The sequence below is a fragment of the Callithrix jacchus genome, chromosome 5, assembly GCF_049354715.1.
Source record: "Callithrix jacchus isolate 240 chromosome 5, calJac240_pri, whole genome shotgun sequence".
In the NCBI taxonomy this organism is placed as follows: Eukaryota; Metazoa; Chordata; class Mammalia; order Primates; family Cebidae; genus Callithrix; species Callithrix jacchus.
This window is the reverse complement of record NC_133506.1, coordinates 142,813,588-142,830,428: the sequence shown is the minus strand read 5'-3', so window position 1 is coordinate 142,830,428 and position 16,841 is coordinate 142,813,588. Positions and strand designations below refer to the sequence as shown.

General features: G+C 40.8%; 1 protein-coding gene and 1 long non-coding RNA gene across 7 annotated transcripts in view; one reads left to right on the top strand and one right to left on the bottom strand.

The window, feature by feature from the left end:
• The window catches only part of SGCG (sarcoglycan gamma), a 149,957-nt gene that overhangs the window by 31,251 nt on the left and 101,865 nt on the right, over window positions 1–16,841 (bottom strand). For all 5 annotated transcript variants that reach the window (XM_078375173.1, XM_078375174.1, XM_002748898.6 and 2 more), the window contains exon 6: window positions 592–664. In XM_078375173.1, the coding sequence (XP_078231299.1) occupies window positions 592–664 (73 nt within the window). The remainder of the gene's footprint in view (window positions 1–591; window positions 665–16,841) is intronic.
• LOC103793460 (uncharacterized) overlaps window positions 11,449–16,841 on the top strand; it is a 62,262-nt gene continuing 56,869 nt past the window's right edge. For both annotated transcript variants that reach the window (XR_013536158.1, XR_008481770.2), the window contains exon 1: window positions 11,449–11,589. This is a non-coding gene — a long non-coding RNA (uncharacterized LOC103793460). The remainder of the gene's footprint in view (window positions 11,590–16,841) is intronic.

Genomic DNA, 16,841 nt, shown 5'->3' with positions numbered 1-16,841 from the left:
CTTATGCTGACACTTTTCATGGGAAAATAACAGGGTTGTAAAATACATGAATGGTAAGCCTGTAGCATCCCAATTAACACTTGAGGGATGAGCAGACATTCATGAGGTCTCCTGGGGGAGGGGGGCGCCCCAGGAAGATAGATGGAACAGTCAGTGTGAAAGCACAGAGGGGATGGAGCCTGTCATGTCTGGGCGGCAGGGTAGAGGAGGAGTTCCCGCCGGTCACAGCCCAAACTATGAAGGGCTGTGAGTGCCCAGTGAAGCGCTTAGGATTTTCCTATGGCTGATGTGAGGTGGGAGCAATGAAGCAGTTCACCAGCTTGCCCTTAACAAAGTCACTTTGACACCAGCATGAGAGGCAGATTACAGAGGAAGAGGAGGCTGTGAACAGGCACCAAGTGTGGAGTCAGTAGGACTTTCTGGACTCGTTTGGATGTTAATAAATGCTATCTAGTTATAAGTGAAAAGTCTTGAAAATAAAGACAATTGATGGATAAGTACCAGTCAGGTAGTAGTCACTGCTAACATTCCAGAACACACTCTCTTGTCTTCTGCAGGAGAGGTTGTTGATATTTGAACAAAAACTCTTACCTAAGGTCTTGAAACGGGTCGGCTCTGACAAGGGGTGTCTCCACTGAATGTTCAAAAAGAGCCCCTTCAGGCCCTAAACAATAAACAAAGATGAATCAGGAGGAGAAGTGACATAGGTGGCACCAGACGAAACGAACATTTAGCCTAAATATTAAAGAACATCAAGATTTTGTTCTTTGTTGCAGAATTTTTGCAGATGTTTGAGTTACAGGGGGAAAAATGGGCCCAACTGCTTCCTTACTTTTCTGGGGCTATCACGATTGCATTACATTCCTATAAACAAAATATGTTTTTATTCAAAGCAATTACAAATTAGCAGGCTCATTTTAAAACTAGAAAGCAATGTTAGTCTTCAAATCAAAAAAGAAAAAAAACCCTGAAATTTGCATACATCCATATATTTTAAGTAACAGTAATTTGACTAATTATCTAGATTTTATGTGTAAGAATAGGATCTTGTGCTATTTGTTTCTAAGGCACTCAAGGTATTTACAGAAAAAGTACAAGCTTTAAATATTGAAAATGGACCTTCTAATTCCAAGAAATAAGTATGTTCTAAGTTGTTTCATGAGTCTGAGAACCTAATTCTATGCAAGGCCCTGTGTCAGGGTGCAGAAAAACAGGTGAAGGTGACATGCTCTTTGATGTATCCTAACTTGTTTAGTACTGAGACCCCTACAATGCAGGTAATATTTTCCCATTGTACCCATCAGGAGGCTGAGGAAGAGAAAGGACAATTAACTTGTCTAGGGTTCCACAGCTGAGAAGTGGCAAGGCTGTGATTTGAATTCAGAGCTCACATTTTAAATCAATATGCTATAGGCTTTCTCATACATAAATAACAAGATACGATAGAAAGTTATGTGCCAATAGCAAAGTGCAGCCAAATTATTTGGAGGGTCATCAATGGGGAAGAATTACTTTGAGGCACCAGGGACGACTATATAGGAAAACGAAGCGGATCTGAGTCTTACAATAAATAAACTTCTATGAACATACGGAGATTGCGAGCAAGAACTTCAAAAAGAGCAGCCGTCCAGGGGCAGGAAAATGTGCTGAGTGCCCAGGAATAAACAAATAATCCAGTTCACTGGAAGCAAAGAATTTTAAGTTGAATACATATGTAACTTTCACATTATATTTAAACCTATATCCTCTGGAATTTTACGGGCATATTCACAGATATAAGCAGCACCACATTGCTTATATATGCCTGTCATGATTTCCCCAGGTTGCTCAGGCTTATTTTAGGCCCTGCCCTGCCTGGGATCCCACCCCTGCCTCAGGCCCTACCCTTGGCTTAGAGGCTGTGGCTGCCACTCTATAAGTTTTTCTCTCTCTTGTGGTTCCACAGGAATCTCAGGATTTATCCTCATGCTGTGCACTTTCTTCTTTAGGAAATACAGAGGGTCCCCGACTTGCCGTGGCTTTGCAGGGAGACAACCCACTGCAAGTTGAGGAGCTTCTATACTGAAATAGTTAAAATGTTTATTTTTTATTCAACGCTTGTAGTAGTTTCAATATTAGATACTGAAGAAAAATTGCTTGAGTAAAGGTTCTCAGCCCCTGTGTTGAGAAATCCTTACCCTGGGCAAAATGTCTTGTCAGCAACCGTTACTGATTTTTTTTTTAAGACACTATCTTGCTCTGTCACCCAGGCTGAATTGCAGTGATTCGATCTCCACTCACTGCAACCTCCGTGTCCTGGGTTCAAGCAATTCTTTTGCCTCAGCCTCCTGAGTAGTTGAGACTACAGGTGCCCACCACCACACTCAGCTAGTTTTTTTTGTACTTTTAGTAGAGACAGAGTTTCACCATGTTGACTAGGCTGGTTTCGAACTCCTGACCTCAGGTGATCGCCTCAGCCTCCTAAAGTGCTGGGATTGTAAGTGTGAGCCACTGTGCCCAGCCAGCCCTACAGTTCACAGTACCCACATTTTCTCCACAGTACTGCTTACTATATTAGCTTTGTTATTATAATTACTACTTCCTTAGTAATTTTATTTAAATATGAAGATATGATAAAAACCCACACTGGAAAAAAGCCCTTATCCAAGAAATAATAGCTTGCGGCACAAAAGCAAAATGGATTTAAATCCGAACAAAGTGAATATTTAAAATTACAAACAGATTTAGTAGGATGATTTACATAAAAACTATAATCAACTGAAATAAAGGAACACACATAAGTGAAGGTTAGTCTCATGAAATTTATATTATAATTTATGTAAATTATATTCAGATGAGAAGCATCCTCATACATGCTATAACAAGTCACATCTTAAAATACCATTGAAGCAAACCTAAATGATAATGGGAACCATTATGTAAAGTAAGGCTAGACTAAGCACTGGAGTTTCCACAGCGAACGGTGCCAAACTTTATAGCACAATGTCTGATTTGGCTGAAGCGTAGACATTTCTTGTTTGGCATAGAGAGGAAAATAATTTAACATAGTCATTTGTACAATAATGTGTATTCGTTTTATCCTTTTCTTCCTCCTTGCTTCTTCTGATTTGCAAAATATAAAAGAAAATGTAAGGAAAAATATACCTCAAGTCCATTCTCAAGAAGACACGCAGAGCTATGCTTAGTTTTATATAAGTATATTTACTGTGGTTTATGTAGCATTGTTTGAAACCCAAGTCATGGTTTGCTATCAGGAGCCTAGAGTGAGCTTTATGAATCATCAAAAGATAATGATTTCTTTCCATAACTAAGATACAGAAATAAAAGGAATGTGGGCATAAAGTTTTCTGCAATTGTTTTCTCTATTTTTATATAAACAGGATGGTATGACTGAGAAAAAGTCAACACATTTTACTCTCTGTAACACATACCCTTGGTAAAACAAAACTAGAAACTGCAGTGTATTCCACTTCCATATGCAATTTTTATTTTAGCACAGTGTTGGGTCAAAATAAATATAGAGATAAATCTCTACATTACATGACTTTTGGGGGACTTACAGAATTGCAATTTGGGGCATATCTCTAAAGAACAAAGAGAAAAGTTGGGGGTTTTATTAGAAAGAGAAATGTGGGCACGTGTGGTGGCTCACACCTGCAATCCCAGCACTTTGGGAGGCCAAGGTGGGAGGATCACTTGAGGCCAGGAGTTCGAGACCAGCCAGGCCAACATGGTAAAACCTTGTCTCTACTAAAACTAGAAAAATTAGTCAGGCATGGTGGCGCATGCCTGTCATCCCAGCTATTCGAGAGGCTGAGGCATGAGAATCATTTGAACCTGGGAGGCAGAGGTTGCAGTGAGCCAAGATCACACCACTACACTCCAGTCCAGCCTGGTCAACAAAGTGAGGCTCTATCACAAAAGGAAAAAAAAAAAAAGAAAAGAAATGTTGTGTATTGTTTTGAAAGACGACTCATGGCACTAGAGAAGCTTTTGGGAGCTGGCAAGCTCTGATTGGTGAGCAAGGGCAGCAGGTAGAAAGAACTTTTCTTGGTGTCACGGCAGGTGGTTTCAGCATTTACTGGGTAGCACTGGTCTTAACGTGACAGCAAGTCATTTCAGCAGCTGGGCTGGAGGAAAATACAATTTTTGAAAAAGGTGCTAAGTGTCCTGAGTGCTTTTTCCCCCAGACCCTCTATTTATTTGAGTAAGACAAAATGACCCAATTCATATAATCAACTTTCACAGCAGCTTCAATTCTTTTTCCCCAATAGATGAGTTTATTCAAAGAGTTTCAGTGGCACTATTTTACAGGGCAGTAAAACTCAGTAATTAGTTTTTAAATGCATGCCAATTACTTCCCTTCTAATCTAACTATAATGAGTGATATTATGTTGACATATGATTATGGTAATGTACTTATAGGGAGATAGAAAATCTGTAAATTGATATGTAGTATCTTTAAATAAGAGCAGAAGTTTCTCTACATTGAAATGATAAATGCCCAAATTATATGCTCTTGATTATATCATTACTGTTCAGCCTCGAAGTTAAATACGCCTCAGAAACTATTTGCATACAATAAAATACATTTTCCTAAACGGTTTCATAAAATCATTCTCAGTAAGTTGTTGTTGATCTTCAATTTAATTTCATTTTCTTTATGTTTGCATTCATTTAAATATGAACAGCCAAGATGATAGAAGAAATGCAATTGTTGTAATACCGCTTCTTTGTGAAAAATAAAACATTATTTGAAGTTATATAATGTAAAATTTTAGACAGGAAATAAAGTTCTACTATAAAATACCATTATATAAATCATGAATTAAAATGACCCTGTATAATATGCATTATTTATACAGCAAAGTATAAATAAAAAAGGAAAATAAAAGAAAGCCCAGTGTAATAATGTTAACTTTTTTGTTTTTTAGAATATATATTGAGATTAGAAATGGTAATTGGCTTGGCCATTTCTGCTGCAAAGTAATAGCACTCAAACCACGCCATTCTTTTCTTCTGGATCCTAGAGCATTATATGATGAATGATGCTCACGTGAAGATTTGTGGTAAGACTATGGTGCAAGACAGATCGAGAGAGTCATGAAGGCAGCTGAAAAGTTCATGGTATAGAGGAGCCCAGCGGTCATGGTGCTCTTGGACAGAGCTCAGCAACTGAATGGCAAATTGCTCCAAGTTGCTCCATACTTTCCAACATACCGCTGTTTCTAGGACCCTTCAGTTATAGAAATACAAAGAATTCAATATTAATACTTTTGTTCTCACAGTAATATATATCTCAGACATGCACTGGATTTTTGTATCGACACTGAAACTATTTGCTAAGATTCATTCTACACATTCATCAAGCATTTATGGACTGATAGGGGCTTTTCAAGTGGTGCCAAAAAAAAATTCAATTTCTCTTGTTCAGCCAAACTTCTGATTATGTCCCCACATACTTCCTCTGCTGCCTCCCGTCCTGTTCACTCTTAACCACTTCAGCCTGCCTTTTGCCTTTATTACTCCAGTGAAAAATGCTCGCCTTAAGATAGCAATAAATCCAGTGACAATTTCTGTCATCTCTCCTGGGTCCAAATTCTGAGAAAACCGTCTCTCTTGACACCAGAAAAATGGTTATTGCGATATTTCTCCCACTGCATTGCCTGACCCTTCTTATTCTCCTTGGGTGGCTGCTCTGCCTTTACTTGGCCTACAATTTTGGCATTTTTTGGAGCTCAGTGGTTGATTACACTCACATTCATCTCTAGTCTAGACTTCTGCTCTGAGCAGTAGCTAACTCACATGCCTAATAGCTGACATGACATATGCACTTGGCAGTTTCCCAGATTATCTTCAATTTATGTGTCTGAAATGTTAACTGTTGATGCTCTCTGCCCAGCACATGTCTTTTCCTCCTCCTCAGGCCTCTCCATTATCCGGAGAGTAAGGCCATCACCCAAAACAAGTATTATGTTTGAGTGTCCTCCCTGGATGCCTGCCATATATTCTACTCATGCGCAAGCCTGTAGCTGTCAGATCTTAAACTGGAGCAACTCACTGCCCTCTGAGCACCGCTTCCACCCAATCCAGGTCACCTTCCCCTCTCTGAGCACCGCTTCCACCCAATCCAGGTCACCTTCCCCTCTCTGAGCACCGCTTCCACCCAATCCAGGTCACCTTCCCCTCTCTGAGCACCGCTTCCACCCAATCCAGGTCACCTTCCCCTCTCTGACCACCGCTTCCACCCAATCCAGGTCACCTTCCCCTCTCTGACCACCGCTTCCACCCAATCCAGGTCACCTTCCCCTCTCTGAGCACCGCTTCCACCCAATCCAGGTCACCTTCCCCTCTCTGAGCACCGCTTCCACCCAATCCAGGTCACCTTCCCCTCTCTGACCACCGCTTCCACCCAATCCAGGTCACCTTCCCCTCTCTGAGCACCGCTTCCACCCAATCCAGGTCACCTTCCCCTCTCTGAGCACCGCTTCCACCCAATCCAGGTCACCTTCCCCTCTCTGACCACCGCTTCCACCCAATCCAGGTCACCTTCCCCTCTCTGAGCACCGCTTCCACCCAATCCAGGTCACCTTCCCCTCTCTGACCACCGCTTCCACCCAATCCAGGTCACCTTCCCCTCTCTGACCACCGCTTCCACCCAATCCAGGTCACCTTCCCCTCTCTGACCACCGCTTCCACCCAATCCAGGTCACCTTCCCCTCTCTGACCACCGCTTCCACCCAATCCAGGTCACCTTCCCCTCTCTGACCACCGCTTCCACCCAATCCAGGTCACCTTCGTTGATTACCTGTACTACAATTGACATCCTCCTAAATGGTCGTACTGCTTCCGTTCTTTCCTCCAATCTCCCTTTTAATGGTTAAATTGATCTTAAGATGTATAATGAATCAAGGACTACCCTGTTCAAAACAATTCAAGGCCTCCCCATTGATTTAAAACAAATCCTAAATTCTTACAATGGTCAGCAAATCCCTGCATAATCTGGTCCCTCTCTATCTCCCCTTACACCAGGCTTGTTTTCAGACTCAAATCTGGTAAGATTAAAAAATAAAAATAATGAAATAATATGGCATAGATAAGCCAAACAGAGCAGTTATCATGATGAATGTGAATGTTTTAAATTCACACTAAAATCAAAATAAATTATGTTATAAAAAGTAAATCCAGCCAAATTCCACATACAAAAAAAATTCAAATAATTTAATTTAATATGAGGACAATTTAGGCTTGGAGAGTAACTTAAGATGCCAAATCAATGAGACCCTTATCGATACATATTTAGAGAAGTCTTTGCAGAAGGAAGTGATGTTTGCAACTGATGGAATCATTTTGCAACCAAAAAGGGAAATATCAACATACTTGCAAAGAAAAGAAAAGTAGTGTAACATAGTACTTGGCTACTAAAGCAATCAATCTATGGTTACTCTTTCCCCAGCCTTCCTATGTGAGATAATATATGTCCTTGCAGTTTAAGCCTGTTTTAATTGGGTCTCTTGTCCCTTTCACCTGAAATACCATTGACGGTGGCACAGGGTTGATGGCTGCGTGCAGTGCTGTGTCACAGAGTGTTCTGTGCCCTTGGATGTGTGTTATGATGCTCCTAAAAGCACCTTTACGACTTTTTCTGGGAACTTGACTTAACATCCTTATTTATTTTCACTTCTTCAGTTGCTCAATACTTCATTCTTCAGGTCCATTTTTGTCACTGGCTTTATGGGTGACTCTAGCATTCCTACACTATCACTTGTGACTTCATGTGATCCTGCTTAGCTGCACAGAACGCACAAAGAAATGGAATTGGGACTATTGCTAGATCTTACTTTTCCTCATTAGCGGTGGGAAATGGATATGATTATAGAACTCTGTTTTTAAATGTAATATTGGAAAATGGACTGAGCCTAGCAAATTGTTGCCAGGAAGCTAAAATACACTTAGGACAACCAAACTAACAATTCGTCATCTGCCAGAAGTCAGTTCTGGCAATGGTGTAGAATAGTTTTTTGAAGACAACATTTTGATGTTATTCCAATAGTATGTTCTGTAAGTTGGGTTAATAAAAGCAGCCTTAACTGTGGCCACATGGTGACCAATTCTGTTTTTTGTCGGGGAGGAAGACGAGCCTGCGTAAAAGCCTAAACTGGTTTTAGACTGAGCTGGTGAAATAGTTTAATAGCTTTCATAAATTTCATTAAAAACTGTTATTCAGTATCACTAAAGTCTAAATGGAAGCTGTTTAAGAATTAAAGAGAGGTTTTAGCTTTTTGAGCAATTAAGACAATTGCTATTGCTATTGTCTAATTACTCAAAGAATGGCAATTCTTGGTGCAGTGAGGAGTTTGGTGCAGTGTCTTAAGGAGACGGCCACTTTACCTTGTCCTTTCACCAGAGCTGTGGGCTGCTGTGCAAGTGACAAGAGCGTAGAAAAGAAGCGAAGAATTGGATTTTCTTTTTTTTTTTTTTTTTTAAGATGGAGTTTCGCTCTTGCTACCCAGGCTGGAGTGCAATGGCTCGATCTCGGCTCACTGCAACCTCCACCTCCTGGGTTCAAGTGATTCCCCTGCCTCAGCCTCCCGAGTAGCTGGGACTACAGGCATGCGCCACCATGACTGGCTAATTTTTGTGTTTTTAGTAGAGACAGAGTTTCACCATGTTGGCCAGGATGGTCTTGATCTCTTGACCTTGTGATCCACCCGCCTGGGCCTCCCAAAGTGCTGGGATTACAGGCGTGAGCCACCTCGCCCGGCGTGAAGAACTGGATTTTCTTTCCAGTCCCTTAGAGTGAGGCTGCCTGTCTCTTTTCCTATCACTTCTCTTTCCTTCGCTGTCAACTGCTGTTGCTTTTGCTGACCGGAGAAACTCCAAAGGCTACTTGGAGTCAATCTGCTTAAAATAGGGACCCGACTTTTATCACAGGTAGTGGAGAAAAGTTTTTTTTTTTGGTGGGGTGGACTGAGTTTTCGCTTTTCTTGCCCAGGCTGGAGTGCAATGGCGCCATCTCAGCTTACTGCAACCTCCGCCTCCCAGGTTCAAGCGATTCTCCTGCCTCAGCCTCCTGAGTAGCTGAAATTACAGGCATGCGCCACCACGTCTGGCTAATTTTATATTTTTAGTAGAGACAGGGTTGTGGAGAAAAGATTTAATGGAATTTGTGTTGAAGCATTAAAGCTTATAAAAACATTCTTATTATAGTTTACATTTAACAAAACCTGGTCATAATTGTAACACCATGAAATTATATGAAATAAAAAAAGAGGTCAAGTTTTTTGGTGTAACTTTTTCTTTCTTTGTTTTTTTTTTTTTTTAAGACAGAATGTGGTAGAAAGAAAATGTCTTTTTCTTGTATACCACTTTATTTCAATAATTTATATGAAAGTAATTTAGATTTGAAATGCTCATTTCTCCTTTTTTTTAAGAAAGAAGGAGAGAAAGAAAGAAAAAAGGAATGAAGGAGAGGAGGACAGAGGAAGAAAAAGAGGGAGAGAAAACAGGAATGTTGTTTCATTCTAAAAATGGGTATTGAAAACCTCTTTTATGCCAATAATTGTGCTTAATAATGGCTGATCAATATTTCATTTAAACCTATGAGTAGGTGTGATGTGATACTGATAAGAATGTATATTTTGTGTATTTAAAGTGGAGAGCTCTATAAATGTTTATTAAGTTTACTTGTTCTGGATCTGAGTTTAAGTCTTGGATATCCTTATTAATTTTCTGTCTCATTGATCTATCTAATATTGATGTTGAAGTCTCCCACTATTATTGTGTGGGAGTCTAGGAAGTCTAAGTCTCTTTATAGGTCTTATGTATCTGGGTGTTCCTGTATTGGCTGTGTATATATTTAGGATCATTAGCTCTTCTTGTTGCATTGATCCTTTTACCATTATATCTTTGTTGCTTTAAGATCTATTTTATCAGAGGCGAAAATTGCAACTCCTGCTTTTTATTTATTTATTTATTTTTGCTCTCCATTTGGTTGGTAAATCTTCCTCCATCCCTTTGTTTTGAGTCTTTCTGTATCCTTGCATGTGAAATGGGTCTGGATGCAGCATATCGTTGGGTTTTGGCTGTATCTTTTGATTAAGGGATTTAGTTGATTTAAATTTAGGATTACTGCCATTTGATGTTAGCTGGCTGTTTTGTCCATTTGTTGATGTAAATTCTTCATTATGTTGATGCTCTTTACTTTTTGGTATATTTTTGGAAAGGCTAATACTGGTTGTTCCTTTCTACGTGTAATGCTTCTTTCAGAAGCTCTTGTAAAGCAGGTCTGTTGGTAATAAAATCTCTGAGTACTTGCTTGTTCATAAAAAAAAATTTATTTTTCCTTCATTGTGAAGCTTAGTTTGGCTGGATATGAAATTCTGGGCTGAAAGTTCTCTTCTTTAAGGATGTTGAATATTGGCCCCCATTCTTTTCTGAATTATAGGGTTTCTGCCGAGAGATCTGCTCTAAGTCTGATAGACTTCCCTTTGTGGGTAACCTGACCTTTCTCTCGGGCTGCCCTTAGTATTTTCTCTTTCATTTCAACCCTGGTGAATCTAACGATTATGTGCCTTGGGGTTGCTCTTCTCGAGGAAAATCTTTGTGGTGTTCTCTATATTACCTGGAGTTGAATATTGTCCTGCCTTGCTAGGTTGGGAAAGTTTTCCTGAATAATATCCTGAAGAGTATTTTCCAGCTTGGATTCATTCTCTTCGTCACATTCAGGTACACCTATCAAACATAGATTAGGTCTTTTCACATAGTCCCATATTTCTTGGAGACTTTGCTCATTCCTTTTTATCCTTTTTTCTCTATTCTTGTTTTCTTGTTTTATTTCATTAAGTTGGTCTTCGACCTCTGATATTCTTTCTTCAGCTTCATCAATTCAATTATTAAAACTTGTGCATATTTTGCGAAGTTCTTGTGTTGTGTTTTTCAACTCCATTAATTCATTTATATTCTTCTCTATATTGTCTATTCTTGTTAGCATTTCATCAACCCTTTTTTCAGAGTTCTTAGTTTCTTTACATTGGGTTAGAACAAGTTCTTTTAACTCCCAGAAGTTTCTTATCATCCACCTTCTGAAGCCTAATTCTGTTAATGGAACACAGTCCTTCTCTATCAGGTCTTGTTCCGTTGCTGATGAGGAACTGTAATCCCCTGTAGAGGGAGAGGCATTCTCATTTTGGGTATTCTCAGCCTTTTTAGGCTGGTTTCTTCCCTTCGTTATAAATTTATCCATCTGTCGTCTTTGCAATTACCGTCTTTCTAATTAGGTTTCTGTGTGGATGTCCAATTTATTGATTCCCAGCACCAGAATCTGAGCAACCCACTGCGCCGGCCAAAACAGCAGTGTTAAGACTGATGGTGCTCTTCTGCCCAGGAATTTCCGGTCTGGCTTCCTGCTTGAGTCTGTAATAGGCGACTCTGCCTTCCTGGAGCTCCAAACGTCGGTCACAAGGGGAACCAGTCCCGTTTACTCTGCACCAAGAGCTGCTTCACTGAGGCACCAGCAAAACCGCCGTGCCGGCCACAAGAGTCACACTGGCGACCCGTGGGGCTCCTCCACTGGAAATCTTCTGGTCTGTGAGTGACAGAAATTCATCTGAAAGTGTGGCGTCCTCTCATTCTCTGTGCTTTCGCTGGGAGCTACAATCCCGAGCTGTTAGCGATTGGCCATCTTGGATCTCTCTCTGGTGTAACATTTTCAAACATAGTTGGAGTTATAGGATGGCTCTATTTAGTTTTCTTTTTCTGTGTTATGAATTATGGCAAATGTAGCTACTTAAAACGACCCCCATGTGTTGGCTAACAGCTCTGTTGGTTTCAGGTCCCACCCAGTATGTCTGGCCAGGGTCTGTAATCAGGGTCTCACAGGTGTCAGCCAGGCAGGGCTGTTGTTTGGAAGCCCAGAGCCAGACTCTGCCTCCCTTCTCATGCAGGTGTTGGCAGAGTTCAGTTCCTCATGCTTGCAAGACTGAGGTTCATTTCTCGTCTCCTGCTGCCAGCCAAGGGCCTCTTGCACTTTCTAGAGGCCACCACTCCTTGTCACATGGTCCCTCTCTCTTCCTACAGCAACAGGGCAGTGAATTTTTCTTGCTTTTCCAATTTCTCTGATTAAAAAGGTCTCATGGGATTAGATTGGGCTACCCAGATTACCTTCCTTTTGCCATATAAATTACACAATCACAGAGAGACATCTCCTATTTACAGATTCCACCCACACTGAAAGGGGAAGGAAAGGCTCAGTGGCAGAATCCTTGGAACTCTGCCTACCCTAGTGTGACAATAGGACATTGTTTACTAAATGTTTGCCATTGGTGACAAAACCATAATTTAATAGCCCCCCTTATCACAGTTTCACTTGCTGCAATTTCGCTCTGTGAGGTTTCAGTTAGCCACTGTCCTAAAATATTAAATGGAAAATTCTGGAAATAAACAATTCATAACTTAAGCACTATCTACAGTCCTGCATTATTCACCTCGGCTCATCTTCTCACAGAGGCATTTTCTCATTTCACATCATCACAAGAAGGGTGAGGACAGTCAAATAAGATATTTTAAGACAGAGCGAGAGAACACATTCACACAACTTTTATTACAGCGTATTGTTATAACTGTTTTATTTTCTTATGTGCTATTGTTGTTAATCTCTTATTGTGCCTCATTTATAAACTAAACTTTATCACAGCATGCATGTATGTATAGGAAAAAGCACAGTACAGCATATATAGGGTTCAGTACTATCTGTGATTTGAGGCATCCCCTGGGGCTCTTTGAACATGTTTCCTGAAGATATGGAGGGACAACTCTAACAGTTAAATTGAAGGCATAGCCATTCATCACAAGGGTGAATGTTAATCTTGTGAAGTTAAGATTACTGATCTTTGAAATGACTACCACATCACCATCATGGCTGACTTTCACTTCTTTACTTGCTGGAAAGTGTAACTTTCCTGGTCTTTTGTTAGTGGCTTTGCCAGCTATTCCAGTATTTCTCATCATTTCTGACTTCCTGAAACCTCACATCTTTTGCAAGATGTGCAATTTAATTTCACAATCAATTTGTGTCTGCTTTGTTGAATTCTTTATATGATCCTGTAACAGTGAGAGACCAGAGGCTGCAGATCTTTGTAGTATAAAGAAGTGAGAGGTGAAATACTCATTTGAGGTTATGTGCTTACCTCATGGAACAGCTGGGATTGGAACTCAGTCTAATTCTCAAAACGTTACCCATTGTCGTTTGGCAGTGGCTGGCAAGATGGCTGAATAGGAACAGCTCTGGTCTGAAGCTCCCAGGGAGATCAATGCAGAAGGCAGGTGACTTCTGCATTTCCAACTGATGTACCTGGCTCATCTCATTGGTACTGGTTAGACAGTGGATGCAGCCCACAGAGGGTGAGCCAAAGCAGAGTGGTGCATTGCCTCACCCAGGAAGTACAAGGGGTAGGGGAACTCCCTCCCCTAGCCAAGGGAGCAGTGAGGGACTGTGCTGTGAAAACAGTGCTATTTGGTCCAGATACTATGCTTTTCCCATGGTCTTCACAAACTGCAGACCAGGAGATTCCCTTGGGTGCCTACGTCACCAGGGCCCTTGGGTGTCAAGCACAAAACTGAGCAGCTGTTTGGGCAGACACCAAGCTAGTTGCAGGAGTTTTTTTTCATACCCCAGTGGCACCTGGAACACCAGTGAGAGAGAATAGTTCACTCCCCTGGAAAGGGAGCTGAATCCAGGCAGCCAATCAGTATAGTTCAGCAGATCCCACCCCAGTGGAGCCCAGCAAGCTAAGATCCAGTGGCTTGAAATTCTCACTGCCAGCAGAGCAGTCTGAAGTTGACCTGGGATGCTCAAGCTTGGTGGGGAAAAGCATCCACCATTACTGAGGCTTGAGTTGGCAGTTTTCCCCTCACAGTGTAAATAAAGCTTCTGGGAAGTTTGAACTTGGCGAAGCTGCAGTAGCTAGACTGACTCTCTAGATTCCTCTTTTCTGGGCAGGACATCTCTGAAAGAAAGGCAGCAGCCCCAGTCAGAGGCTTATAGATAAAACTCCCATCTCCCTGGGACAGAGCATCTGAGGGAAGGAGCAGCTGTGGGCACAGCGTCAGCAGACTTAAACGTTCCCACCAGGTGGCTCTGAGGAGAGCAATGGATCTCCCAGTACAGCACTCATGCTCTACTAAGGGACAGACTGCCTCCTCAAGTGTGTCCCTGACCCCCATGTCTCCTGACTGAAAGATACCTCCCAGCAGGGGTCAACAGATCCCTCATACAGGAGAGCTCTGGCATCTGGCAGGTGCCTCTCTAGACCAAAGCTTCCAGAGAAAGGAATAGGCAGCAATCTTTGCTATTCTGCAGCCTCCACTGGTGATATACAGGCAAACAGGGTCTGGAGTGGACCTCCAGCAAACTCCAGCAGACATGCAGCAGAGGGGTCTGACTGTTAGAAGGAAAACTAACAAAGAGAAAGGAATAGAATCAATGTCAACAAAAAGGACATCTACATGAAAATCCCATCTGAAGGTCACCAACATCAAAGACCAAAGGTAGATAAATCCATGAAGATGAGGACAAATCAGCACAAAAGGCTGAAAATTCCAAAAACCAGAATGACTCTTCTTCAAAGGATAACAACTCCTCACCAGCAAGGGAATAAAACTGGATAGAGAATAAGATTGATGAATTGACAGAAGTGAGCTTCAGAAGGTAGGTAATAACAAACTCCTTGGAGCTAAAGGAGCATGTTCTAACCCAATACAAGGAAGCTAAGAACCTTAAAAAAAGGTTAGAGGAATTGCTAACTTAAATAACCAGTTTAGAGAAGAACATAAGTGACCTGATGGAGCTGAAAAACACAGCACAAGAACTTTGTGAAGCATACATAAGTATAAATAGTTGACTTGATCAAGCAGAAGAAAGGATATCAGAGATTGAAGATCAGCCTAATGAAATAAAGTGTGAAGACAAGATGAGAGAAAAAAGCATGAAAAGGAATGAACAAAGCCTCCAGGAAATATGGGACTATGTGAAAATACCAACTATGTTTGATTGGTGTATCTGAAAGTGATGGGGAGAATGGAACAAAGTTTGAAAACTCTTCAGGATATTATCCAGGAGAACTTCCCCAACCTAGCAACACAGGCCAACATTCAAATTCAGGAAATACAGAGAACAACACAAAGATACTTCTTAGGAAGAACAACCCCAAGATACATAATTGTCAGATTCACCAAGGTTGAAACAAAAGAAAAAAATGTTAAGGACAGCCAGAGAAAAAGGTCAGGTTACCCACCCAGGGAGGGCCATCAGACTAACAGCAGATCTCTCTATAGAAACTCTACAGGCCAGAAGAGAGTGGGAGCCAATATTCAACATTCCCAAAGAAAACAATTTTCAACACAGAATTTCATATATAGCCAAACTGAGCTTCATAAATGAAGGAGAAGTAAAATCCTTTACAGACAAGCAAATGCTGAGAAATTTTGTCACCTGCCAGGCCTGCCTTACAAGATCTCCCAAAGGAAGCACTAAATATGGAAAGGAAAAGCTGGTATCAGCCACTGTTAAAACACACCAAATTGTAAAGACCATTGACACTATGAAGAAACTACACCAATGAATGGGCAAAATAGCCAGCTAACATCATAATGACAAGATCAAATTCACACATAACAACATTAACTTTAAATGTAAAGGGGCTAAATACACCAATTAAGAGAACAGACCGGCAAACTGAATAGAGTCAAGAGCCATCAGTGTGCTGTATTCAGGAGACCCGTTTCACGTGCAAAGACACACATAGGCTCAATAAAAAAATGCAGAGGTTGCAATCCTGGTCTCTGGTAAAACAGACTTAAAACCAACAAAGATCAAAAAAGACAAAGAAGGGCATTACATAATGGTAAAGGGATCAACAAGAACAGCTAACAACAGGAAGAGCTAGCTATCCTAAATATATATGCACCCAATACAGGAGCACCCAGATGAAGAAAGCAAGTTCTTAGAGACCTACAAAGAGAGTTAGACTCCCACACAATATAGTGGGAGACTTTAGCACCCCACTGTCAATATTAGACAGATCAATGAGACAGAAAATTAACAAGGACATTCAGGACTTGAACTCAGCTCTGGACCAGGCAGACCCAATAGACATCTACAGAATTCTTTACCCAGAATCAACAGAATATACATTCTTCTCAGCACTACATGAACGTATTCTAAAACTGACCACATAATTGGAAGTAAAACATTCCTCAGCAAATGCAAAAGGGTGGAAATCATAACAGTCTCTCAGACTACAGTGCAATCAAATTAGACTCAGGATTAAGAAACTCACTCAAACCACACAATACATGGAAACTGAACAATCTGCTCTGGGGTAAATAATGAAATTAAGGCAGAAATAAATAAGTTCTTTGGCACTAATGAGAACAAAGACACAATGTACCAGAATCTCAGGGACACAACTAAAGCAGTATTTAGAGGGAAATTTATAGCTCTAAATGCCCACAGGTGAAAGCAGGAAAGATCTAAAATCGACACTCTAAGATCACAATGAAAAGAACTAGAGAAGCAAGAGCAAACAAATTCAAAAGTAGCAGAAGACAAGAAATAACTAAAATCAGAGCAGAACTAAAAGAGACAAAAACATGAAAAACACTTCAAAAAATCATTGCATCCAGGAGCTGATTTTTTAAAAAAGATTAACAAAATAGACTGCTAGCTAGACTAATGAAGAAAAGAGAAAAGAATCAAATAGATACAATAAAATATGATAAAGGAGATATCACCACTGATCCCCCAGTACCCGTCTATGGCCTGGGGATAGGGGACCCCCTGC